General features: G+C 37.6%; 1 protein-coding gene across 6 annotated transcripts in view; it reads right to left on the minus strand.

Moving 5' to 3' along the window:
- Nucleotides 1-26035, minus strand: part of MME (membrane metalloendopeptidase) — a 108222-nt gene that overhangs the window by 22340 nt on the left and 59847 nt on the right. For all 6 annotated transcript variants that reach the window (XM_019440070.2, XM_019440055.2, XM_019440058.2 and 3 more), the window contains exons 10-16: nt 24224-24325; nt 22536-22672; nt 22333-22426; nt 21059-21187; nt 19990-20088; nt 16947-17027; nt 15562-15665 (exon numbers count right to left, since the gene is read on the minus strand). In XM_019440070.2, the coding sequence (XP_019295615.1) occupies nt 15562-15665; nt 16947-17027; nt 19990-20088; nt 21059-21187; nt 22333-22426; nt 22536-22672; nt 24224-24325 (746 nt within the window). The remainder of the gene's footprint in view (nt 1-15561; nt 15666-16946; nt 17028-19989; nt 20089-21058; nt 21188-22332; nt 22427-22535; nt 22673-24223; nt 24326-26035) is intronic.

A 26035-nucleotide genomic window follows, 5' to 3' on the forward strand; every position in this document is an offset into this window, starting at 1 on the left:
GGCAGAGAAAGACAAATACCACATGATTTCACTTATATGTGGAATCTAAAAAAACAAAACAAATGAACAAACAAAAATCGAAAACAGACCCCATAAATACAGAGAATGAACTGATGATTTCCAGAGGGGAGGGGTGTGGGGGGATGGGCAAAATGGGTGAAGGAGAGTGGGAGGTACAGGCTCCTAGTTATGGAATAAATGTCCCAGGAGGAAAGGTACAGCACAGGGAATATAATCAATGGTATTATAATAGCATTGTATGGTGACAGATAGTAGCTACACTTGTAGTGAGCATAGCATAATACAGAGTTGTTGAATCACTATATTGTACCCTTGAAACTCATGTAACATTGTATGTCAACTATACTTCAGTAAAATAAAAAATAAAATTATTGTTCAGCACTTTTTTGCAACAGGAGTAATATTCCAATCTTAATAAGACTTTTATATATATACATTGTATTTATATATATTATATATACTAGTATATATATGTGTGTATACACACACACACACACACACACATTGAATAATAGATAATGCTTAATTTCAGATAACCCCTTAAATGTCAGCACACATGCATACACTTAAGACAATCATATATTATTAGCTAACGGTTTCACTGTAGTTATGCCACTTTCAGGGCAATAATTAGCATGCCAATTATTATCCTACTCATGGAAGGAGTTTACAGTAATTAGTACAATGAGGTTAAATCAGAACTGTTTCCAGACCCTGCTTTGCAAGGTAAGCAGTACAAAGTCAGCTGTCCAAATCAACATTTTAGCTACAATTTCAGTAACTATTATGGGATGTCAGATGTGAGTTCCTATTTTGATCTCTTAAAAAGAACTGAGCGAAAGCCATATATAACAACTGTCTGATAAATTCTAATTAAGTATGAGTTTTATCTCCAATAACACGACTCAGACATTCATAGAAAACATCGGGAAATTAAAAAAAAAATCCAGATAACACTTCTCTGAATTTTTCTTTAGAAAGAAAATAAATTTGAAGATGGAGTGTGTGTGTGGGAGGGGATGGTTGAACAATATTTTTGTAGTTTGATGCCATTTTAAATAGATAAAAACATTTTCAAACAGGATGGTGTGACTGATAGATCAGTTTTTCCTAATTTCATCATAGGTGAGTCATCAGTATTTAAATTTCTTGCAGGTTGAGGATTACAAGCAAATAATTACATTTATTTTAATTAAACTCCACTTGATTCCCACATGATTCTCACATGACTCACAGCAAAAACATTAAATCCAGGGGTGTTAAGACTAAAATCAAGAGATCAGGAACCATACAGAGCAAGTCGATTTTGTTTGTGTGACCAAAAAGGCATTACAAAAGACAATTCTTATGTAAGTAAAAACCATGATCAGGAAAAATGATTTATCAGGATTATGTTTACATATATTCACATAGTTATTCACATAGTTATTACGACTTAGGTTCAAGTGTGGCTCTGAGTTGTGTGGCAGGAGGGGCAAAATGGACAGCGTGCTCTCGCTACTCCTGAGGAGAAACACCATTCCTTATAGTGACTCTTCAGAAAGGTATTTTTCATGTGGTCTCAACATTTTGATAGCACCTATGGCAGTAGACTTTATGCCCAAATAGCTTAAAATTATTCATTTTAATTGTTATAAAATTGATGTAACATGTTTCCAGGTCTCAGTTGTTTTAAGGTTCAGTTTCTCAATTATGAACCGATTTAGTGACTCCTCATGGACTTTTATGGGTAATCACAAATCATATGCCAATTTTTTGGTTCTGGACTCAGGCACATGCTACAAATGACAGACCAAAGGTACCAATCCAAAATGTTTTCTTAAAATAAGTAAAGCACAGAGGAAAGGAGCTGGATGTATGCAAATGTTTTAGAGAGCAACAGGTCTCAGAAGGAGGACATAGATGAATGAAGTTTATAGACCCTTCTCATGTTTACTGCTTTGGTAAAAATAAATGTCATACCTTTGTTTTAGTGCTTTCCTGCTGTTCTGTTACATGACTTTGAGGGGTTTATGATTGCATTTTGATTCATGTCTGTAACTTTCCAGGAGGGAGTGCTTTACATATTAAAACGTCCCTGGTGAATTATACTTTCAGGAAAATATGGAGCTATTTATGACCACAAAACTCCCAAATAAAATTGGAATTACACACTACAGAGCAGTAGTGTGTAGCGTTTGCCTTTTCTTCCCTGAGAACCTGCACAATGCATCCTTAGACTACCCCTGGGTGATTCAAGATTGAAAAGCACAGGGCATACTGTCCCTGGGAACAACAGGAACTTGAAATACTGAGATTGAATCGTTACACCTTAAATAAAATGATGATAACAGCTACAGGTTCAGCGTCTAACATGTGTGGTCAGTCATGAAATATCTCAGTACGCTGGATGTAAAAAGCTAAATTAGGGCAAAGAAAATATTTTTCAAGTTAAAGGTGACGCAATGGAAACCATAAGTTCATTTGATTTGGACGCAGCCTCAAAGTTTCAGGAAAAGCTTCCATTTATGGAACAGAGACACATTTGATGCTGAATAGCAGCACAGAAAAGAGAAAATGCACAACAGAAGAGAAAAACAAATGGTGGTGATTCTTGCCCTAAAATAATGGATAGTGCAGGTTGACGGTATCTTTAACGTCCAGACTGGAGACCAGATACTAGCAGCTGCCTGGAGCAGGTATCAGACCTGAGTGATGAAATCACACCCATTCTTTGATTTTTCTTCCTGCCTCCAATGGTCTGAGTGGGTAGGAGTTTGGGTGTGTGTGGTATTAACCAAGAATGGGAAAGCAAGAAGGAGGAAAACTTTATTTTTAATTTTGGAGCCATGACTTTGTCAGGTGAACGGATTTTGGTTTGGGGGCATTTGACAGTAGAACAAAGACGGGCCACTCTAAGCCGCACAGACCTCAAAGCTGAACTAACAGTGTGGATGGGAAATATGACTGAAATACCCTTGAGATGGGGACCAGGTGTTTCTCTTCTATCTCTTATTACCCTGAAGAACCCAGGCAGTGATGAAATTAAAGCACAAAGACATCAGTTTTATAGCAGAGACGAAAGGCAGAAGTTGACAGCCTGATCCCGCAGCCTTTTGGATGTAATAAACCCACTGGATTGCAAAAGCACCTGGAATTTAACTCCTCTTTCACCCTCTCATGTGTAACTTTAAAACTTAAAACAACAAAACTGTTAATGCCCCTTTCCCTGAAAGTGTTCCATTTCCCAGCATCTAGTGGTCCCAAAGCAACTCCTTTAAGATCAGCAGTACGAAACAATGGTTTTCTCTATCTTCCTCAAGTCCTTGTGGAAAGGAGAATTCTCATTTTGTAATCCCAATAACCACTGTAACCTTTTACATTTATTAATATTCTTTCATCAAGACTTCAGAGTTTCCTATAGACCTATAGACCTTCATTCAGCCAAACCAATCATACAAGATAGATGACACGTCCAGTTTTCAGGTGTAGAAACTAAGGCACAGCATGCTTTTCTGACCTTCGAATGTACTTAAAAACTAAGCAATACAACAGGGACACGGATATGTAAACTACGGAGAAAGAGGACCCTCTCATCTTCCATCCAAATCCTCTACTTCTGAGCTGTCGATCTGTATTATATAACACATTTCAGTACAAGGATGAATGCCATTTCCTTGCTAAACTCTTTAAAAATGAAAGTGCTCATTTTTATTTACTTATCTTCAATATACAAAACTCAGTTTTATTTACATACACTGGCAATGTCAATCCAAAATGAATTAAGAAAACAATGCCATCTACAATACTACTAAGAACAATAAAACAGGCACAAATTTAACAAAAGAAGGGCAAGATGTGTACGTTGAAAACTCCAAAACACTACTGAAAGAAATTAAAGAGGACTTAAAAACCTAGAAGAGATATGCCACTTTCATGAATCAGAAAACTTAATTTTTTATTGAGGTATAATTAACATATAACATATTAGTTTCAGGTGTACAATATAATGCTTTGATATTTGTATACACTGCAAAATGATCATCACAATGAATCTAATTACCATCTGTCACAATACAAAGTTATGAAAAACATGTTTTTGTTTTCTCTTTTGGCAGCTTTCAAGTATGCACTACATATTATTGACTGTAATCACCATGTTATATACATTACATCCCCACAACTAATTATTTTATACCTAGAAGTCTGCATCTCTTGATCCCCTTTATATATATCACCCAGCCCCAAACCATCCTCTGCCCTGACAACCACCATTCTGTTCTATGTATCTATGAGTTTTGTTTTTTTATTTGTTTTCTAGGTATCACATATAAGGGAAATCATACAGTATTTGTTTTTCTCTGCCTCGTTTCTCTTAGCATTTACCATCAAATTCCATCCATGTTGTCACAAATGGCAATATTTCACCCTTTTTATGGCTGAATAGTATTCCCTTGTGTGTATGTGTGTATATGATGTATATGTATAAATATACACACACGTACACACACACACACATGCATACATACATACTGCATCTTCTATCTATTCATTCATCAATGAACACTTAGGTTGTTCCCACATCTTGGCTATTGTAAATAATGCTGCAATAAATATAAGGGTGCATATATCTTTCTAAATTAGGGTTATTATTTTCTTCAAATAAATACCAGGAAGTGGAATTGCTGGGTCATATGGTATACTTCTATTTGTATCTTTAGGAAACTCCATACTGTTTTCCATCGTGGCTGCACCAATTTATATTCCCACCAATAGTGTACAACAGGTCCCCTGCTAAACTTGCCATTTTTTTCTTTTTGGTAATAAACATTCTAACATTGTGAGGTGATATCTCATTGTGATTGCTTTGCATTTCTCTGGTTAGTAACATTGAGCATCATATCATGTGCCTCTTAGTCATCTTTTGTGTCTTCTTTGGAAAAATGATTATTGAGATCCTCTGCTCATTTTTTAATTGGACTGGTTTTTTGTTTGTTTTTTTTTTTTTGCTGATGAGTTGTAGGATACACACACACACACACACACACACACACATATATATATATATAAAGTCTCCAGCTTTTATCTTCTCTCTCAATATTGCTTTGGCTATTTGGGATGTCTTGTGTTTCAATACAAATTTTAGGATTGTTTGTTCTTTTTCTGTGAAAAATGCTACTGGAATTTTGATAGAGATTGCATTAAACCTATAGATTGATTTGGTAATATGGAATATATGGTGTTAATGCTCTTTCATTGGGAACATATTTGTCTGCTTTCTCATTTTGTTTGACTCTTTTCACTTGTTTCTATGTACTAGGCAAAACAACTACCTTTCGAAGTACTGAAGGAGTGCCCTTGTGTAGGAAACTTATCTCTCAACCTTGCCCTAGGTCTTTGCCGTCTCTCAACCTTTGTAGGTATCAAAGCAACCTGATTCATTCTTCATAGATCCCAGTTGTTGAGGGTGTGGCAAGACTTGTCAGTGTTCCAAAGGGAGGAATCTCATTTAGCACCCAGTTTGAGGTTGATTGGAAGCCCCTGAGACAGCAGTTTCTAAAGTACGCAAATACATAGTTTTGAGGGACTGCAACTGTAAACCCTGCTGGCCTCCAGACCACTTGATCTGCAGGTGTCCCTGGTGTATAGTTATAAAAATTGGGGCTTCTGAAGAGTGTATAAGCTCCTTTTTGGGAGGTACTGGGGAGGTGTAGTGAGACGCAAAGATGGTATCCCCAGCCTGCATTTCCTGAGAGCACCTCCATAGCCTCTAGATCTGTAGCACACCTGAAGTCTGCCCCTCAGACTGAAGCTCCTGGACAAATAAATAGGGCTTTCACACAGAAATACTGGAGGTATGCTTTAGTCTACAGTCTGTGTAGTACTCTGGGGGTGGTTGCCTGCCAAAAACTATCTCTCAGATTGTTACAGTCCTTGGGATCTGGTGGCCTCTTAACACAAGCCCCCTGGCCACCAGAGCCAGGTAATTAAGGAGCATCCCCTGTGTGTCCTGCATATGCTCGTTCACTTAAGCAAGGCAGCAGAATAGCACAGAGCTGAGGCACTCCTACCTATGTTATCAAGGTAGAGAGAGAGAGAGCGAGAGAGAGAGAGCAAAGTTGGTGTCCACCCATTCCTCTCTCCCCATGGAGTCCCAACAGGCCCATGTCCTTTCGGCAGATGAGTTAGGATTAGCAAATAAATCTCCTTCACATATAATCTAGGCCTTTTTCAAACTGCTGCTTTTGTGCTGGTCCCTGGAGTGACTGGAGGCTGCATGCAAGCCCTTTAAGATAATTATCTCAGTTCTCTCTGTCCTTTTGGGTCTCTTGGATTTGAGTCCCACTGGTTTTCACATGTCTCCACTGCAGGTCCCACAGGTTGGTGTGATGTGGGGAACAAACACCTCAGTCCTCAGAAAGAAGCTCTGGATTTGTGAAATCCCCCCTTCCCAGTTGTGGGTCACTGCACCAGGGATAGTGTTTTTGGCAAGACCACCAAACTGCCTCTCCCACCCATCTCAATTTAGCCCTTTTACTGTTTGTCATGAAGAAGCTGTTCAGCTAGTTTTCAGGTCTTTATCAGAGGGAATAATTGTTCCATATGTAGCTATAGATTCAGTCCATGGAATGAGGTGAGTTCAGGATCTTCCCAGGCTGCCATTTGGGACTGCCCCTTAGAAAGTGCTCCTTTTAAAATTGTTTCATACTTAGGTCTCCCCCTTACCCTAATACACTTTAGGATGCTGGCCTCTACACTACAACGAAGTCATTTTAGAAGACCGATCGTGACCAGACTATAACAAAAACAGCTACTATTCAATAAGCACCTAAGTTATACGACAGGCACATATACAATATATAACACAACAACCCCATAAGGCAAAAGTAGATGTTATTTTCCTCAGTTTATAAAGGAATCACTGATACTCATATTATGGAGGTTGTCGAGGTTAAACAGTAAGTGGCAGAACAAGAACCTTAACTCAGGGCTGCCCATTCTAAGTCCCACTTTCCACTGTCCTACCGTCCCTCCCTGACTGCAAATTCTTTCCACTGTTCCATAAAGTGCAATGTTTTTTACCCAAAGATAAAAGCACAGCAGGATAAAAGAGCCTCTTTAAACTATTCATTGAGGGGCGCCTGGGTGGCGCAGTCGGTTAAGCGTCCGACTTCAGCCAGGTCACGATCTCGCGGTCTGTGAGTTCGAGCCCCTCCGAGTCCAGGCTCGGAGCCTGGAGCCTGTTTCCGATTCTGTGTCTCCCTCTCTCTCTGCCCCTCCCCCGTTCATGCTCTGTCTCTCTCTGTCCCAAAAATAAATTAAAAAAAAAAAAAAAAAAACGTTGAAGAAAAAAAGAAAAAGAAAAAAAAAAAGAAATAAACTATTCATTGATGTTGCAGAAGAGTTGTTAACATAACTGAAGTACTCTGATTACCTGAGAGGTGAGAACCAAGACACCCATTGTGACCTGAAATTGGGAGAATCCACTTCTTCAACAAAATGCAACAGAAATCACTGATGTGATTTTCTTCCTAGGAGTCATCAGTTGGTGGCATGTCGTTCTAAGTTTGGCAACAAGGCACATTCTTTTTAGTCTTTGATAAGTTTCTATGTGTATACGCACAAATGTGTGCCCCTTCATTTGTGTGATGTGCCAAATTCAGAGAAATTCCCAAATTGGAAAATATATGGGTGGGTGAATCAGTTCTGTCAGAATTTTCTTTTGATGACCTTTTTCCTGATTTAGAATAATCTTGGGATCTCTCAAGAACTGAAACTTCTTCTATCCTATATAACCCTTAGCAATAACATAACTTACATTATGTCTATTGTCAATCTCATTAGACAGTAACTCCATGGAATCAATGATAGTTCTTTTTTTTAATTATAGTAAGAACATCTGCCAGAAGCTATATCCTCTTAATACACTGTAACGCATTGAAAACTGTGTGTACAAAGCTGCACAGAAGATCTCTAGAGGTTATTGATCTTGCTTAATTTAAACTTTACGTCTTTTGACTAATAACTCCCCATCTACTCCTCTCCTCCAGCCCCTGGTAATCACAATTCCATTCTTTGGTTTTATGAATTTGACTATTTTAGAAAAACTCACATAAGTGGAATCATGCAGTATTTGTCTTTCTCTATCTGGCTTATTTCACTTAGCATAATGTTTTCATGTTCATCCATGTTGTATATTGCAGAATCTCCTACTCTTTAAAAGCTGAATGTATTCCATTGTATATATGTACCACATTTTCTTTATCCATTTATCGGTCAGTGGAAACAGGTTGTTTCCACATCTATCTGTTCTGAATGGTGCTGCAATGAACAAGGGAGTGCAAATATTCCCTGAAGATATCGATTTCAACTCTTTGGAATATATTTAGAAATGGGTTTCCTGGGTCATATGGTAGTTCTATTTCTAATTTTTTGAGGAACTGCCATACTGTTTTCCATAGCAGCTGCACCATTTTGCATTCCCACCAATGGTGTGCAAGCTCTCCAATTTCTCCACATCCTTTACCAATACTTCTCTCTCTCTCTCTCTCTCTTTTTTTATAACAGTCATCCTGACAGCAGTGATGTGTTATCTCATTGTGGTTTTTGACTTGCATTTCCCTGATGATTACTAACGCTGAGCATCTTTTCACGTGTCTGTCAGCCATTTGTAAGTCTTCTTTGGAGAAATGTCTATTCAAGCCCTTAACCCATTTTTAAATTGGCTTATTACTTTTTTTGTTACTGAGTTTTAGAGGTCTCTTGTATATCTTGTAGATTATCACCTTATCAGAAATATGATTTAACCAACGTTTTCTCCCACTTCATACATTGCTTTTTTATTCTGTTGGTCATTTCCTTTGCTGTGCAGAAGCTTTTTAGTTTAATACTGTCTCACTTGTTTATTTTATGCTTTGTTCTTAATTGTATCTCTAAGACTTAGGGAACATGATAGGTGCTCAATATGTATTTGGGCCTTGGCATATGAATGAGTCCTCCAACCTCCAAGAGAGAGGACTCCCCTCCTTGGACTCTGGGAAGGGGGAAGGCACTAGGCCTACGTGAGGCACTCCTATGCAGGCTATAGAGAGCCATGGCCACCAAGAGCTATGCACCAACTGAAATATCATCCCCTCAAGATGGTACACTAGTAGGGGCACCTGGGTGGCTCAGTTGGTTAAGCCTCCGGCTTCGGTTCAGGTCATGTTCTTGCGGTTTGTGAGTTCGAGCCCCGTGTCAGGCTCTGTGCTGACAGCTTGGAGCCTGGAGCCTATTTCAGATTCTGTGTCTCCCTCTGCCCCTCTCCTGCTCACACTCTCTCAATAATAAATAAACGTTAAAAAAATTTAAAAAAAAATAAAAAGATGGTACACTAGTGTAAAAGTTCTAGAATTCTTTTGCAAAATTCTCTTAGTTTAAAACTTCAACCTTTAAACCATTTAATTCCCTTCTCTACTTCCCATCCCCTCTAAAAAAGCCAAAAACCAAAACCAAACAAACACACAAAAAAAACCCAAAGCCTTCCTTGGGTGCTAATTAAAAAGCAGAAATGTTTTTATCCTTATCATGAAGAGCACTGAGTAATGTATAGAATTGTTGAATCACTAATCTAATGCTGTATGTTAATCATACCAGGAATTGCAATAAAAACTTAATTTTAAAAAAGCAGAAATGTTTTTACTGATCAAATATGTTTTGCTTATAGCCTCCAAAACACAGCGGAAAACCACAAAGCCTGGCAGTTTAATGGGAGCCTAAAAGATGGAAATCTCAAATTTTCAACTCTTACAACAAATGTAGAACACAAGAATTCCATGGCAGTATGTGGGAACCAGAATGATTTGTCCAAATTTAGTCTATCTGTTATTCCATGTTCCTGGCTCAGTAGTGCTTGATGAGCCAAATAATCTTTTTTGTAAATCCTCCCCATACATCTATGCTCATGGAGACTCATTTGTGTCTCAAGTCTCCAGCACTCCGCACACACACCCTGGACAGTTCCTACCAACACCACCTCTATACCGTCTCATTTACCCACATTATATTATATTATATTATATTATATTATATTATATTATATTATATTATATTATATTATATTATATTATATTATATTATATATTAGTGGATATATTATATGATATATAATATAATAGCCCTGCATACTATTTTTCTTTTGATGACCAAGCTCACTGATATAGGACTTCATTAGAAAGAAGACTGGCTCTAGAAATATCAGTGAAGGGGAAAAATAGAAGGGTTATTTTAGAAAGAAGTGAGCTACTTCCCTACCTCTCTGGAGAGCATGTTCTTTTTCTCTTGAGTCATCTGATGTGTAGAAGCCAAGGAGGAAAACTTCTTGGCTCTTATCAAAACTTCACAGTTAGGCCCACAGAATTTGAATGCTGGAATCTTAAAGATGTTATACAGTCTAAATCAACCTGCTCATTTTATAAATAAGAAAACTACATGCCTTTTAAAGGGCCAGGTAGTAAGTGACAGAACTGGGACACTGAAAGAGAGTTAGTGACTCATTGCAGTGGCAAATCCATGGTGTCACTTCACAGGGTACTAACGTCCCTGCTGTTTTTGGTGGTGTTGGCCTTTCAGGAAAAAACACACAGAGCCACAGCTGCTGGCTGCCAGGGATTGCCACCATCCAATGAGCCCAGATTAGAAAAAACAGCAGGCTTGAAGCAATGACAGGGAAGACAGATGAACCAACCATTTTGTTCTGTTTTGTTTCTAGTGAATCTTCTGTTCATGTCAATATTAATTTAAATGCTGACATGTTGCTTCTAGAGAATGTTCTACTAATAAGTAAAGGTTTAATGGTGGTTTTAAAAAAGTGCTGTTCTAGCACTTGTAACAGAACCAAGCAAACTCTGCCTTTTATCAGATTTAACTGTTACTTACTTGCTTCTTTCTTTAGATTGTGAGCTCCTGGGTCCAGGGCCACATTTTATTCATCTATATCCTTTACAGTGTTTATTTAGCACAATGATTTGCACGTTGCAGCTGCTCAATAAAATGCTTATTGAACTGGCTCTTGTCAATATACCTGTGTTTTTATTTTGAAACACAACAGCAGGAAAGATGAAGCAATGAAATGAATCTTTGTAGTTTTTGATAAGTAACGCCGTGGCTCAGTGGTCATGATTTACAAACAGGGCCACATCACAGTTATATCACAGGAAGTTGTGTCCTGAGAAACTAACAAAATAACATCAAATCTAAAACACAAGAAAAGGAATGTTTTCTGTTGTTATTCTTGTACATTTTTCTTTCTCTTTAGAGGTTTATGTTCTATTGACTCTAAGTGAATAATCATGTTACTGGAAATAAGATCATTACAGATATATATCTAAGTAATTTTGCCAAAGGATATTACATTCTAAGTTTATCACTCTTACTATCTGATAATATGACATATTTGAAATTCTTTACAAACTGGTACCAAAGACCCAGAGAACACAATGTTTGGGATAATTTTGGAAACACTAGGCACTCAGAAACCCCATGAACCAAGCTTTTCAAATTTAAATCCCTGTCCTTTGCAGTAGCTGCCTGCTCAAATGGGCAGAAGGCTCTTTTAGTGAAATGATTAAATCAGGTAGATCACATACAGACTTCCAGGACTTTCTCAATGTTTTGAATCTGTTAAACAGAGAGAGCAGCGGAGAGCTGTTATATAACTTCACTGACCATGATGGTGAAACGCTTGGATGTGACACTCTCTACCTTGGCAGTTGAGTTCACTTCATCAGCATGATCACAAACCACTATTGTATCATTTATTAACCCCAGAAACATTGAGGAAGGGTCTACATTCTGTTCATCAGTGTTCAGGCTCTGGTGACACAAACATCTGGTTTCTGCTTTCAACAAGGACTAGGGCAGGCACAAGGTGAAGAGAAAAATGCAGTGGGGTGCTATGAATAAGGAAGTAATGTTCTAGTTGAGTCCAACAATATATAGGCTTCTGTTAGATGAACAAGGACAGAAAGGGTGATCCACGGTAAGGGATAAGGAGGAAGAAAAGATGGAAGAATGACCTAGAGTTATTCCTATAGCTGGAGGTTTGGGCAATGCTGGGAGGGTGGGCAGGGTGAATCTAAAGGAATTCTGGAGAGCTAATGGGAGGAATGCAGAGCCTTGTACCATGAGATAGGCAATAGGGATATATTGAAAGGTTTTCATCAGGAAATAACACAACTCATTCTGTGTCTTTAAAAAATCTCTAGGGTATTAGTAAGGAGAATGAGCTGAAGGAAAGATGATTGGTGATAAGATGATTGGTGATAAGATTAGGAAAAAATTAGTAATAACTTTGGTGAACAATGAGACATGCCTGAATTTACTCAGTGACCATGGAGATAGTAAGATGGAGATCCCCTAGAAATACCTATATGATCTTTAATTAGCAGCTGGTAGATGTAAACTTTTGGTTTTGAATGGGGATCTGGAGTAGATATTACTATAGATGTCAGAGATGAGAGAAAGAGATCAGTCTAGAATGGTGAGTCCCTGATTTCTGTATTGATAACAATAAGATGAAAGTTGCTGGAAAATATAGGGCAATATGAGGATATGGGGAGAAAGATGATCAAATTTTGTCCCAAATGGAAAATTCTGTGTTTGTAGGGTCTGTGGAACACCTATGTAGAGATGTTTCATGGGTAGCTAGACATGTGGGTTGAAAACAAATCTGGGCCAGGTACAAATATTCAGTGGTCATAATGATGGTAGAAGATGCCAAGAAGCATAGGAGTTTGCCCAGTGAGGGGAAAAACAAACAAACAAACAAACAAACAAACAAACAAACAAACACAGGTCCAGAAGCTTATTACTTGGTTAATTGACTGAATTAATTAAAATTGATTGTTGTCTTGAAAATATAATGCATCTACAATACCCTACAATATAAACCCTACATAATCCATAGTTTTTCCCATCCCTGTCCCATCAATTGTGGGCATGGGCACCCATTTCTCCTGCAAGACCTTAGGAGTGAGGACTTGAGCATCTGAAAATGTAGTTCTCTGAGAGGTAACTACAAACTATGTGAACAAAGCAGAAGCAGTAGATGTGTCTGCCTGAACACACACAGTGAGGATTTGAATTTGGTATACATAAAAAAGGAAGGAGAACATAGTGACTTTATTACTACTACACAATTACAAAATAGGTCTGAAACTTTCACTCCAAGAAACCTCAAAAAAATATAAGGAACTGTCATGACATTGTATCCCACAGTCCTAATGGTTTGACGTGATCACTGTCAAAGGTGCTTCCAATATTTTGGAAAACAAAAAATAAATTTTAAACCTAAACTGCCAAGTTAAAAGCATCACCCTGTAAAAAGAAAATGACACAAAACTAAATACGAAGAGTATCATTAACCAAAAGGAACTAACACTAACTCAGAGGTTCTCACTTGAAGTTGGGGGGTAGTACTTAAAAAGAATCCAATACCTGGGTCCCCACCCACAGGCAAGTACATCACAGGCAAGGGTAGTGAGATTGGGGCCTCAGTACTATTTCTAGGGCTCCCCAGGTGACTCTCCTGTACAGCCAGAATTTAGAACCCTCGGACTCAGTACACAGGCAGAAGAAGAGAAAGGAAAAGAAACTAGTCTGACATGGCAGAGAAGACCTTAGAAGCCATATTGCACTTATGATGACTATCAGAAGCTCATGGGAAGGACCCAAAATGTTCTGTTGACCTATGCGTGCTACTGAGCAAACATTCATTAAAACAGTGTACACAGCTTTCACTTGTGATTATTGTAAGGGAAAAGGACTCAAGAGAAAAGCAACATATATGATGAAAGGGAATGAAAAATGCAAACTATATTACGAAATAATTGTAGAACTTTGGACTACATTAAGTTCAAAAGAAAACATGAAGCCATAACTCAACAACTATTTTTAAAATTATGAAAAAGTCTTCTGGTGTCATATGGATGCAGGTTATATTAGCTATTTTCAGAAACACTATTTGACAATATTTGTAGATATTTGTAGATATTTCACACAGTACTAACAATTATTAAATGTAAGTATATGCACCTTAAAGAAAAAAATTCAGACTTACAAGAAACTTCTCAGTTTATAAGTTTACCCACTGAATATTCTTTTTGATGACTTTTTTGTGGGTTTCTTGAAATAGGGTTTCACAACCAATTACAACACAAACCATATGCACCCACTCTTCTTCCTTCTTTGCCAGCTAGGACACTAAACGTTCTCTGACATTTGCAGCCCTGTTTTTAGCACCAGACAATACATTTACTGCAGTATAAACCCAGAGGTCAGCAAAGGAAATCAATCTCTCTTTCATGGCACCTGACAGGTTCAAAATGGTGTACAGAGATCGAACGTATTGGCATTTTCACTTAGGAATTTTGTCCAACCTGTACTTAGTTAACTGAGAACAGAACAGCCTGTCATCAAACAGTCTCACATCACTTTGTACACTTCCTGGCACATTTCCCTCCTAGTGGTAGAGTTTATTATATATGTCTTTCTTATCTTCTGCTGTTGTAATGTAATATAATATAATATAATATAATATAATATAATATAATATAATCAAAGTTCACTTGTGATTCTCCCAGTTCCCAATGACACCTGGACTTAGTCAGTGTTCTACAATATTAGTTTAGTAAATGAATAAATGAAAGAATAAATGAATACATGAATAATAAACCAAGCACCTCACTGTCATGTTATTTTGTCGGCTACCACACGGATCAAGTTAGTACATTTCTTTTTTATTCGCTCACTCACTCTTTAACTCAGTTTTAACTGAAAACCTTCCATGTGTTCAGCATGCTGCTGAGCAGTCAAAACGAATAGCCCCTGTTCTCTAGAAGTTAAGAGCCCAGCAAGAAAAAGTCAACATAAGCAGCTCTAGGGCTCTATGTGCACAAACACACAAGTTGATGCATGTTAATATGTTAGACATACTGAGTTAGACACACCCATTTAGTTGAAAAATAAACACTAAGCTGATGTTAACATAAGCACCAATGCCACTGATAAGCAGGGATTAAGAGCATTTGAAGGCAACTCCCATTATCTCTTATTCGGCTGCCACAAGTTTCAGGGGCGTGTCACACGGAGCAGTCTAGAAGGGGATGGAGTTGTGGGATGACTGACCCATAGAAAACAGGTGGGGCTGTGGGCAGGAGATAATTCCGAGTTCCACAAGTGTGGCCTCAGAGAAAACTGGCAGGAGCTCTGGGTTACCTAGGTCAAGGTGTTCTTGAGAAACTTGTCCACAAAGTAGAGGAAAGAGGTAATAATATGAGAGGAAACCAAAGAAATGAGGTAGCCTGAGGCCACCATAATAAAACAAATTTTAATTTTGCTTAAATCTTTGACCCACCTTTAGTATGATATTCTTGGATGCTCGTAGAGGTATTCACTCCATTGAAGGAGAATATTGTACTTTTTTAACATTAACATTGAGTCAGGTTCTTTTTCTTAACCCAACAATGAGAGGGGAAAAGCCCCTTTTCTGAATGAACATATAGGAAACTGGAATATACATACTCATCCTTGTCCACCTTTTCTCGGAGCTTCTTTAGTTGTTTATTTTGGCCAAACTTCAAGTTTTGAATTATGTTCTCAAAGTATTCATCTTCCTTGTAGTTCAACTATATTACATAAAAGGTTTTGGGAAAAATAGTCAAAATTTCTGCTAAAAAAACATAGGGGACATTTTCTTAAATTGTATTAGTTAATAAAGTTAACGGAGAGCATTAAAACTTACCAAAGAAGGATTTAATTCCATTTAGCCTAGTTCTATATAATAGGTCACTGTCGCTCTAACTAAATCGCTACTTTAGTCTATTCTTCTGTAACTAATCGAATGAACCGAGTGTCAGACAAGCTTTCCTATATTGATAGTAACCCTTACATGACAGATAAGAGCACATTCCATTTTAGCACCTACAATGTACCAGGCACTGTTCTCAGCACTTTATATATTACATGTTTTTAATCCTTATAATAATCTTATGAAGATGGGTTGTTATTGCCATTTTAAAGCTGAGGAAACCAAGGCAATTAAGTCACTTGCCCAAGTTAGTGAATGGTGGAGCTGGGATTTGAACCCAAGAAATTCCCTGTGGGTCTATGTTCTTAGCCATCAGACTCCTGCCACAAAGGCCCCCAGGACTCAGATGCTGCAGCCAGCTCATTTACAAGAAACAGTCAAGCTTTTCTACAAATGTAAAGAGAGAAGAGGACACTGTGGCTTGCAAACTCCCATGTTAGACAGGTAATCAATGGATTAGGAATCACTGACATCCCCACTTCTGGACAAGGATCACCTTGTTGTCACCAGGGTCTCAAGGAGTTGCGGGGACCACAAGATTAGCAACAGGATCCTCAGCTGGGTCTTAAATCAATAGTGTAGTGACTTGAATCAATTCTGTTCTCTTTTCATTGTTACATTACCAGAGGGGAATAAAACCGATTCTGGTTTTCAAATGGTAGGTTTTTGTTTTGTTTTATTTTTTTTTGAATACAGAGGCATAACCTGGTTTTTATCCAGTGGAGGAATAATAGGAAAGCGAATGGGAACTGAAGACGTGACTTTCCAGGCCTGGACCAGAGGAGATAAGGAGCCTGAGTGCGGCCTGTTGTTCATCACTTTGATGTCTACCCCTTGATGCTCTTTAAAGGACACCAGATTTTTCCAGTACTGTTCAATGGAATATATGGAGACCAAGATCACAAAAACCAAATATGAACCAGGCCAATGAAACAAAAGGCTAAAACTAAAACACAAGTTCTGGCTTCGGTGGAAAAGGCTTTTATATAACAAGACCTTTGGCCTTAGGCTACTTCACATCATTTCGGGCACCCCACAGCTGCAAATGACATCATCACCAGCCCCAGGTATCATTAGCACAGTCTGCATAGAGACTTACCTCGAGGTATTCATTATTCAGTTTGTTGTCATTTGAAATAATGTCATCAGGATAGCCAATTCTTTCTTTAATTGCTAAGGCCTATGAAAATTAAAATATTGAATATAAGGATAATTCTATAGCTTTCAAATGCAAACATTATATATATATTTTTAAATGCAAACATTATAATTTGCCCATGACTGCCAATTGAATAACCTGCTCCATACTGTTTACAAAAATAGTATCTGACAACACTTAAATAGAGATCTTTGCAATGGCTTCTCCCTGGGGTTGAAAATAAACAAAAACCGGTTCTGAAATTTAGCTTCTAATACCCTATTCTTATAGGCTCCAGCTTTCCCAAGAAAACCAAAATGAAAACTGACAAGTCATTGTTCCTCATGTATTGTACTTCTATGAAATTTTTCTCTGAAAGGCTTTTTTCTTCCATTTCTTAGGAGGGGTAAGTAATAGTGCTTCCATTCTACCAGCTTATAATTGTCTTTCCATTTCACTGATTTGGCTGAGAAAACAGATATGGGCTTATAAGTTTAGTGCTAATGTTCTGAGTATGGAGTCCTGGAGTTTATATGTTCTCTTTTGGTCTCCAAGGCCAGTGTACCTATCTTCCCACAGTTAAATGAATGGCATTATTTAAATGAGTAGAAGACAGGACTTGCCTTGTTGTACTAGCTCATGTTTACCACTTGCTTACTACCCTTGCTAATTTTTATTTTTATTATTTTAAAATTGTTTACTTATTTTTTTATTATTTTATTACTAGTTTACTATTGCAATATCTTTCCATTTTTTATTTCTCTCATTTTTTCAAAGATATTTGACTTTTGATTCTATCATATTACATTGCTCTTAAATATTTTAATTATGCAGGGCGCCTGGGTGGCTCAGTCAGTTGAACGTCCGACTCTTGGTTTCGGCTCAGGTCATGATCTCACAGTTTGTGAGTTTGAGCCCCGCTTCGGGTTCTGTGCTGATGGTGTGGAGCCTGCTTGGGATCCTCTCTCTCCCTCTTTCTGCCCCTCCCCTGCTCACTTTCTCTCTCTTTCAAAATAAATAAATAAAAACCTAAAAAAGTAATTTAATTATGCTACAAATCTGTTTCATAAGCACAGGAGTTCCGCAGTGGATCAGACAGGATATGCGTAAGTCTGTTTTAGGCCAAGCCCATTTTCTTGTAGGTTTCCACACCACTGCCCATTACCATCAGCCCCTTCTCAGAGGTTTTTTATTTTCTAGAAGACACTTCCCCAAAGAGTGTCCTAAGGGACACAAACTCTACAGAATTAGGTCTACATAAAAAGGATTTATCGTCAAATACTTTGGGTAAATACTGTGACAAAAACATTAAGCAGGCTTCTTTACTGCAGCTTAAAATTCGGTAATTGTAAGTGTCCAATTGTAAGCACAAGGAATTAATTTGTCTATTTTCTCATTCAATACATATTCAAGCATCTATGATGAGTCAGGTACTTTGTAAGGGGCTGAGAATACAATGCTAGGAAAAACTTTCTCCCCCCAGAGAGCTTACCATAAAGTTCAGTGACAGGCAATGTAATGAGTGTTAGGTATGGTACCTTAAAATCATCTCCTAGAAGCATGTAACCTAGTCTAGGGTGGGATCAGGAAAGTCTTCCTACAGGAAATGTTCCCTAAATTCTTTGACCGTGAGAGTCTTCTTCAGGGAACTACTTGTGGGTTCAGTGGCTTATGATACTGCCTTGGGAAATGATGATCTAGCATAATCCAGCTGTGCTACATCAAATAGACCCAGGTCAAGATAGCTAGAACATGAAAGGAGCAGAGCCGGCCTGAATTTCTGAGGAATTTCTGAGTCAGTGATGAAAAGACAGATATACTTTGGTGCCTAAATTCTAGACCTAACCTATCTCCAGCTTTGAGAAGACTGAAAAAGACAGTCCTTCCACATGATTTAATCCTGGAAAGAACTAGACTGTATCTTGGTTTTTTATTATAGTAGGTTCATAAACTCTTTCTGTATCAGTTTGAAGAATGGTCTGTTCTTCTTGCCATCCCAACTACAGAGGAATTATCAGGTTGCATGTGAATTTTGCTGCCAAAGTATATAGAATTTCCACTGGACATATTCCTTCTAGTTTTATATAGTTATCAAGACAAATGATCGTAGTAAGTTTAAACCTAAGATTTCCTTAGGCATCTGACACCTTTATTCTTTACAAAAATTTTTTTTAACATCTATTCATTTTTTTGAGAGAGACAGAGCATGAGTCGGGGAGGACAGAGGGAGACACAGAATCTGAAGCAGGTTCCAGGCTCTGAGCTGTCAGTGCAGAGCCTGACGCCAGGCTTAAACCCATGAACCATGAGATCGTGACCTGAGCCAAAGTCGGACACTTAACCGACTAAGCCACCCAGAAGCCCTGACACCTTTGTTCTTATGCAAGATATGAGAAGTCCCAGTAACAGGTGCACAATGGGGTAGATAAGAATAGCTATAACAAGGCTCCTTCAACATCCCTTTAACTGTAGATCACCATGTAATACTCAAATAATGCATCACCTTACACTTACAGAAGTGTACACTTTTCTCCCTAGGCCATATAAAAGTCTAAATAAGGCATGTTTTCTAAAACTTGAGCTGGAAATCTGCATTAAACATTAAGGGATATTTTTTAGGCTTTAGTAGAGTCCTTTTGCATAAGCTTTATGAAAAGAGGAGAAGTATGAACCATTGATAGTATCTTTCGGTTCTTTACTCATTCATCTAAGATTTTTCCTTGTTTTCTGAAGACTCCTTAAAAAAAAAAAAAAAGGAAAATTGGAGATCTTTCAAAGGTTTGAACTGAACATGGACAGTAGGAGCTGGATGCAAAGAGATAATAAAAGGTGAAAAATCATAGAAACAAATCTTTATCCACGAAAACTGTTCCTGGAAACATGACATCTTGAAGGAGCTTGCTTAATTTTATGCAATCCTTGAACTTCTTTCTTCTGAACTTCAAGTTGATCTTTGCTTGTAAAGCAATTGTTAGCTAATAGTTAGCTTTGTGTTTCTTTTTACCTTTTCCTCAGCTTTCTTTTTCGTCTCAGCATCCATCCAAGTGAGGTCATCTAAAGTCTGGATAAAAACCTCTCGGATCTGTGTAATCAAATCCTCAACCTAAAATGAAAGGAACAGAAGACAAATTTAGGCCATGAATTAATTTTCTGTAACACAAATTTTAACAAACAGGGCTTTGAGCTGCCTTTATAGGACTCAATAATATGTTAATGCATGTAAATTTATAGACAAACCATGACCTAAACAAATGGATACATGTGGATAATTATGTTTTCAAAGGAATCTTGCTACTATTGACCCTAATGGTGAAATAGGTCTTATATATGCATTAATGAAAAAATTATCTTTAGAATGTAATGGCTTCAGGACGCCTGGGTGGCTCAATCTAACTTTGGCTCAGGTCATGATCTCACCATTAGTGAGTTCGAGCCCTGTGTAGAGCTCTGTGCTGACAGCTCGGATTCTGTGTCTCCCTCTCTTTCTGCCCTCCCCCACCCATGCTCTGTCTCTCTTTCTCTCAAAAATAAACATTAAAAAAAAAGAACATAATGGTTTCCATTATCATAAAAAAACACATAAAATAGTAGCTGTCATCACTGTTAGTAGTTCAATTAAGCATAAAGTAGCATTTTAATAGTTTCTTGCACTTAGCCTTTAAGTTCCATGGTCTTCATTTCAATAACAATGAAAAATGGAGTACTTTTTTAGGTATTTCAAATAAACCCTGAAACCTTACTTTCAAAGTTTTTCAGAAAACTCTAATTCTTGGTCAGTCTTGCCAATAGGAGAATTTACAATTAACTGTATCAACAGAACATGTGAGTGAGTGGGTACTCTGAATACATTGTTTCGGGAAGGGGGACGATTGGTTTTGGACTAGACAACTTTAAGATCAGAAACAGAAGCAGACCTTTTGGGAGAGGGAGGAGGAGAGTGGTTGAGAAATAACCACAAATTGTGATACAGAGATTCTCTGCCAATTAATAAACTTTAGCCCAATTATGAACTATTGTAATTGCCCATTGATGGAAACAATCAACTGATAAGAGTATTGTGCTGAAAACATTACCACATGTTTACTCTCTCCAGCAAATGCAGCTTCCACGTACAGCCTTCCCACAGCATTTTCCATATTCCCATTGACATAGTTTGCACAACGTCTCCACGTTGCTGTTTCTGATGTTGTGCCATAAAGGGCCTAAGGGCGAGAGAAAGGAAATGACATCTGACCACGAGAAGATGGCCAGAGCAAGGTAGAACACATATTTCACAGGGACTCTGTTCTTTATGTCCTCTAAATTCTGCTTCTCCTCACAAGGCATGTTGTCCTTGCCCAAGACAAAAACGTAATCCAACTGGAGCATTTACTTACAAATAATCTGAAAACAAGGTATATTTTCGGCAGCACATCCCAGTGGAACTTTGGGCCGTTACAGGTGAATACCCTTGTAGACAGTTTAGAAAAGAACAACAAAATGGCCCCCCTTCCACCAAAACCAAAAAAATATATATAACAGTTACAACTGCATAAACGTAAACACGAAGTAATGTTCAATTTATGTAACAAGGGAGGTATCTGGTATACAAGAAAACACATTTCAGTTTTTTAATAATTTAGCTGAATTTCCAGTACTTAGAAGAACTGTATGTGAATAAATTTAAGTACTAACGAGGGAATTAACTGAGGTAAGGGAAATCGAGCAAAAGACCATTTTTGCAGGCTTTAATTTCAAAACTTTGTCTACATTTTCTTTCAAAGGGTAAATGCTAGAAATGTCAAATAAACAGTTGTTTCCTTTCCATAACACCAATCAATACGTTTGCCAGAGTTTTTCCTCTTCAATCCCTCCTGCCCTCTCCCCTCACCACAGCACTAATAGGATGATTGTTTAAATAATGCAGGTACAGCCTAGTAAAAAGCCTTAAGGTTGTCTCCAGGTAGCTGTACTCTCAGTGGATTGTCCACATCAATGTAGCCCACCTGTCTGTATGTCTAGTGTGCTACGGGCACCTGAAAATGAAATTTATTCAGATAGATCCCCTTGCAGTTACGTTTAACACAACAAAAAACCAAGCCAGTATTCTCTCACGAACTGCTCAAATAACCAAATGCATCTCCTTCCAGGGCAATTCAATCATGCTGCCAGAGTAGACAATCATGGGATGGCAAAGCCCTTGAAAGCTGGCTTTCCTAGGCAACAGAGCCAAAATATGGGCAAAATAACCAACATTTGGCATTTTGACTCTTGGCAAAGTTCACCACATTCTAGCACATGGCAAGCCTTCATAACCATGTATCTCTTTATGTGTTAAGTCTTAAGAAAAGAGAGATTTTTTCTTCACCTTGCGGAAAGCATTTCTGGACTCCTTGTAGGTTCGGCTGAGGCTGCTTACAAGATCCATTATGAATCGCCAGGACATTAAATTTTGAAGATCTCTGTATAAAAAAACCCACCACCCAGCAACAGAAAAGATGAGGCTGCAAAGCTTCTAAAGAGTGATATTAAATGTAAATTTTGAGGACATAGGCACTCTGACATACCTACCTGGCAGAATATTTGGTAAGAGTGAGCTTAAGTTTGGTTAAATATTCTGGAGCATAAACAACCACCTCTTCTTCATTTGGAATATTAATATTCACAGTTGACATGATTTCATTTGTGAAATTTGACCAGCTGAATGGCTGGAAAAAAGCAGGCATAAAACATTCAGTCATTTTGGATTTCTCTTCTTGGTTCTAAGACTCAATTATGGTTACGGAGTCAGACATGGTTAGGGTGCCATTTGCATCACTATAGAATTACCACAATGTCCAGTTTATTTGTGTGGGATTTTTCCTCCATTGTTTCAATCAGTTCCTGAATAGAAATTAGTTCTGTAGCATGATTATTTAAAGAGCAGCATTCAACCAACCATTTAAGAGCAAAAGCAAAGCCCTTAAGCATAGAGAATATACAGCTAGAAATTAAGCTCGATGTCATCTTCTTGGTCTAACTCACATTAAAAAAAAATGAAAAAGAAATTTAGCTTTATAAAATAAAGCTTCCTACATTTATGCAAAAATTTAAATGGATATAAAGTGTTTATCTTTTAAAGGTGGATATTAAACAATCCATCCAAACACAGTGATACATCTCAGTGGAGATCCTGCTATAAATGAAAGCATACTATTGTAGGAGAGGTACAGTAATGTCACAGATACAACACAAATGGTCCAATGAAGCCAAACAACACATCTGAAACTATCAATATTGGGTCTATAGGCATATGCAATTTTTACACTTTGGAGCTGCTAAGAGATGAAATCTTATCTGTTATTCTCTGAATGGTTATTCAACCACCAGTAGATATAAGAAACAAACACAGATGTGGAAGTACATAAAAATAAAGATCACTAAGTATGTAGTACTATATACTTTTCTTAATTTCGTTTGGTAGTTCGGACCATTGTTTCAAAACATATTCATTAAAACCCTTAACACTTATTATTTTAAGCAGCTTCATGTGAGAAATTCCTAACAATAGGTCATGCCTTTACAAAGTATCCCCCCTCCCTTTTTTTCCTGTAATTAGTGCCAAAGAGAATTCTAGCAGTGAATGTGATGGTTTGTAGATTTTCCCATGGATCTTGCTACTTTTCGCAATCATGTGTATGAACTTATACACAAGGATACATGCATAGTCCCCAAAAGAGATTATTATGTACTGGCTAATGAATTACAACTGTTTATAAATGGAATCTATGAGACAGATTTTTCTTCTTATTTCTTGTGTTCTTTTTCTCCACTATTGCTCAGAACATCTCGATAGATGGCCTTGATGAGAATATGGCAAGTTCCATAAATAAATTATCATTTTTAAGAGTTAAAAAAGAAATCTAGTGGCTTTATTATTTGACTGGCCAAGTCCAATGGCTATACAGTTGTATTTCAGAAGGATTTTCCAGTTTAATGTTTTCCAAACTTTTTGTTACAATAGTCTAATATCATTGCATAGCTGCCTTGAAAGGAATTTTAATTTGAAATTCACTCTAACTAAATATAATACAATGATTTCACATGTTTTTTTTTCCCCCAGTCTTGTCATCAAGTCAAATGGTTGGTGTCCTCTAAATTCATTTTGACATTCAATTTATTTCAAAAAGTAAATAATCACTGAATTTTAACCAACTATATTTCAATGTTATAATTTTAGAAATGGCACAATAACAGAGCACATAAAACTTGGTACTTACCTTCCCATTGATCTCTAGTGAAAAGTTATTTTGGAGCTGGGCTAATGTCATTTTGTTATAAAGAAGCATTGGATCATTCCGATCTTCAGATTTAGTTGTAGCCTATGGATTTAATTTTTGATCATTGTTTTAGAACTAAGAATGATTTAGAAAAATATAACTCTATATGAAGGAAAAAGAAGTATGGAATAGGTACAACATAATTCAAGCTCTATTTTGTATACTTGTTTAATGGTTAAAATAAATTGATATCAAAAAGAGAAGTGAAATTTAGGAGATTTTAAGTATATTTAGTAATAATCATCACTATTTGGCTGCCATGTCGAATATAAAATTCTTCAAAATCTTTTTATACTTTGACAACTGCTGAACCACACAGACAGTGTCCACAGGCCTCTTTCTTTTTAAGGGTCATGGCCAGCTCAGTTGTTGCTGTGGTTGTTTTATATGATAACTTTCTCAAATACAGTCTTCTCCAATGCAGCTCTCAAATACTCTCTCCCACCTCCTCATTGCCACTATCCAGCGTCCCAGGTAAAATCCAGACAGGAAAAACAAAAACAAAAACAAACCAAAAACCATAATGACTTCTGCAAGAATTTAAAGCCAGTAAGAGAGAAAATTCCTAGTGCACACCACAGTCATATGAGGAGAGTGCCAGCACCTTCTATTTTTGTGACTCCTATCCCACCTAATTAGTTTAACACACTATACTCAACAGCATCCAGTTTTATTTACTTGTTTATTTATTTTTCACTCAACCAAAAAAGAAAATCGTAGTAGCAACTCCTCAACTAGTGGTTGAAATTAGCAAAGTCAATTTTAAGTGAGGAGAGACGAAAGGTAGAAGTTTAATATGGGAATTATTTCTCGGTGACAATGGCTCCAATTTCCCCTTTAGGTACTTATTTATTCACTACTTAAAAAATTATTTATTGAACATCTCCTGAATGCAATACATAGCCGGATTCTGTTAGAGATACACAGGTGATTCAAACAAGACTAAGACCTCACCCCAACCTGAATTTAAGAGAGAAGGAAAAACAAAGACACAAATAATTTTGAGGTAAGATACAACTATCACAGAGCTAAGGCTGATCAAAGGACGACATGGTCTGGGAGCGGCCAAGTGGTAAAAACCCAGTGCAATAAACTATTCTCCTCTCACCATTCTGTGTCCAGCACAGAATCACATGTAACCCATCCAAATGCCATTCATCCAGCTGCAGCTCCAAGCAAAGTCTGGCTCTGATTGGAGATTTTTGGTCGCATGTAGCTCCAGGAAAGCTAAAATAGCCCTCAAAGATCTTTAGTCTTCAAGATGCTGAGGGCAGTGGCAAGCACATGGGGATTTAGGAACACGGGTTGTTGTTTGCAATGTCAGAGAGAGGTCTGTAGATTCTAGACTGAACCTGACCATGTGTTTAATCAATAACCTTGATACTGCTTAGACAGAATTCACTCCTTGAGACTGCAGACTCTTGTCAGAGCAAAGTCAGACAAGAAAGTGCCAATTCACGCCTGGGTGGCTCAGTCCGTTAAGTGTCCCACTTCAGCTCAGGTCATGATCTCACGGTCCGTGAGTTCGAGCCCCGCGTCGGGCTCTGGGCTGACGGCCCAGAGCCTGGAGCCTGCTTCCGATTCTGTGTCTCCCTCTCTCTCTGACCCTCCCCCGTTCGTGCTCTGTCTCTCTCTGTCTCAAAAATAAATAAACATTAAAAAAAAAAATTAAAAAAAAAAAGAAAGTGCCAATTCAGACTCCAAGGGTTCATCTGAAACTAGAGGAAACTCAGGAAAACACCCTGTGGACTT

The sequence above is a fragment of the Panthera pardus genome, unplaced genomic scaffold, assembly GCF_024362965.1.
Source record: "Panthera pardus isolate Hobbes unplaced genomic scaffold, ASM2436296v1 HiC_scaffold_16, whole genome shotgun sequence".
Classification (NCBI taxonomy): domain Eukaryota; kingdom Metazoa; phylum Chordata; class Mammalia; order Carnivora; family Felidae; genus Panthera; species Panthera pardus.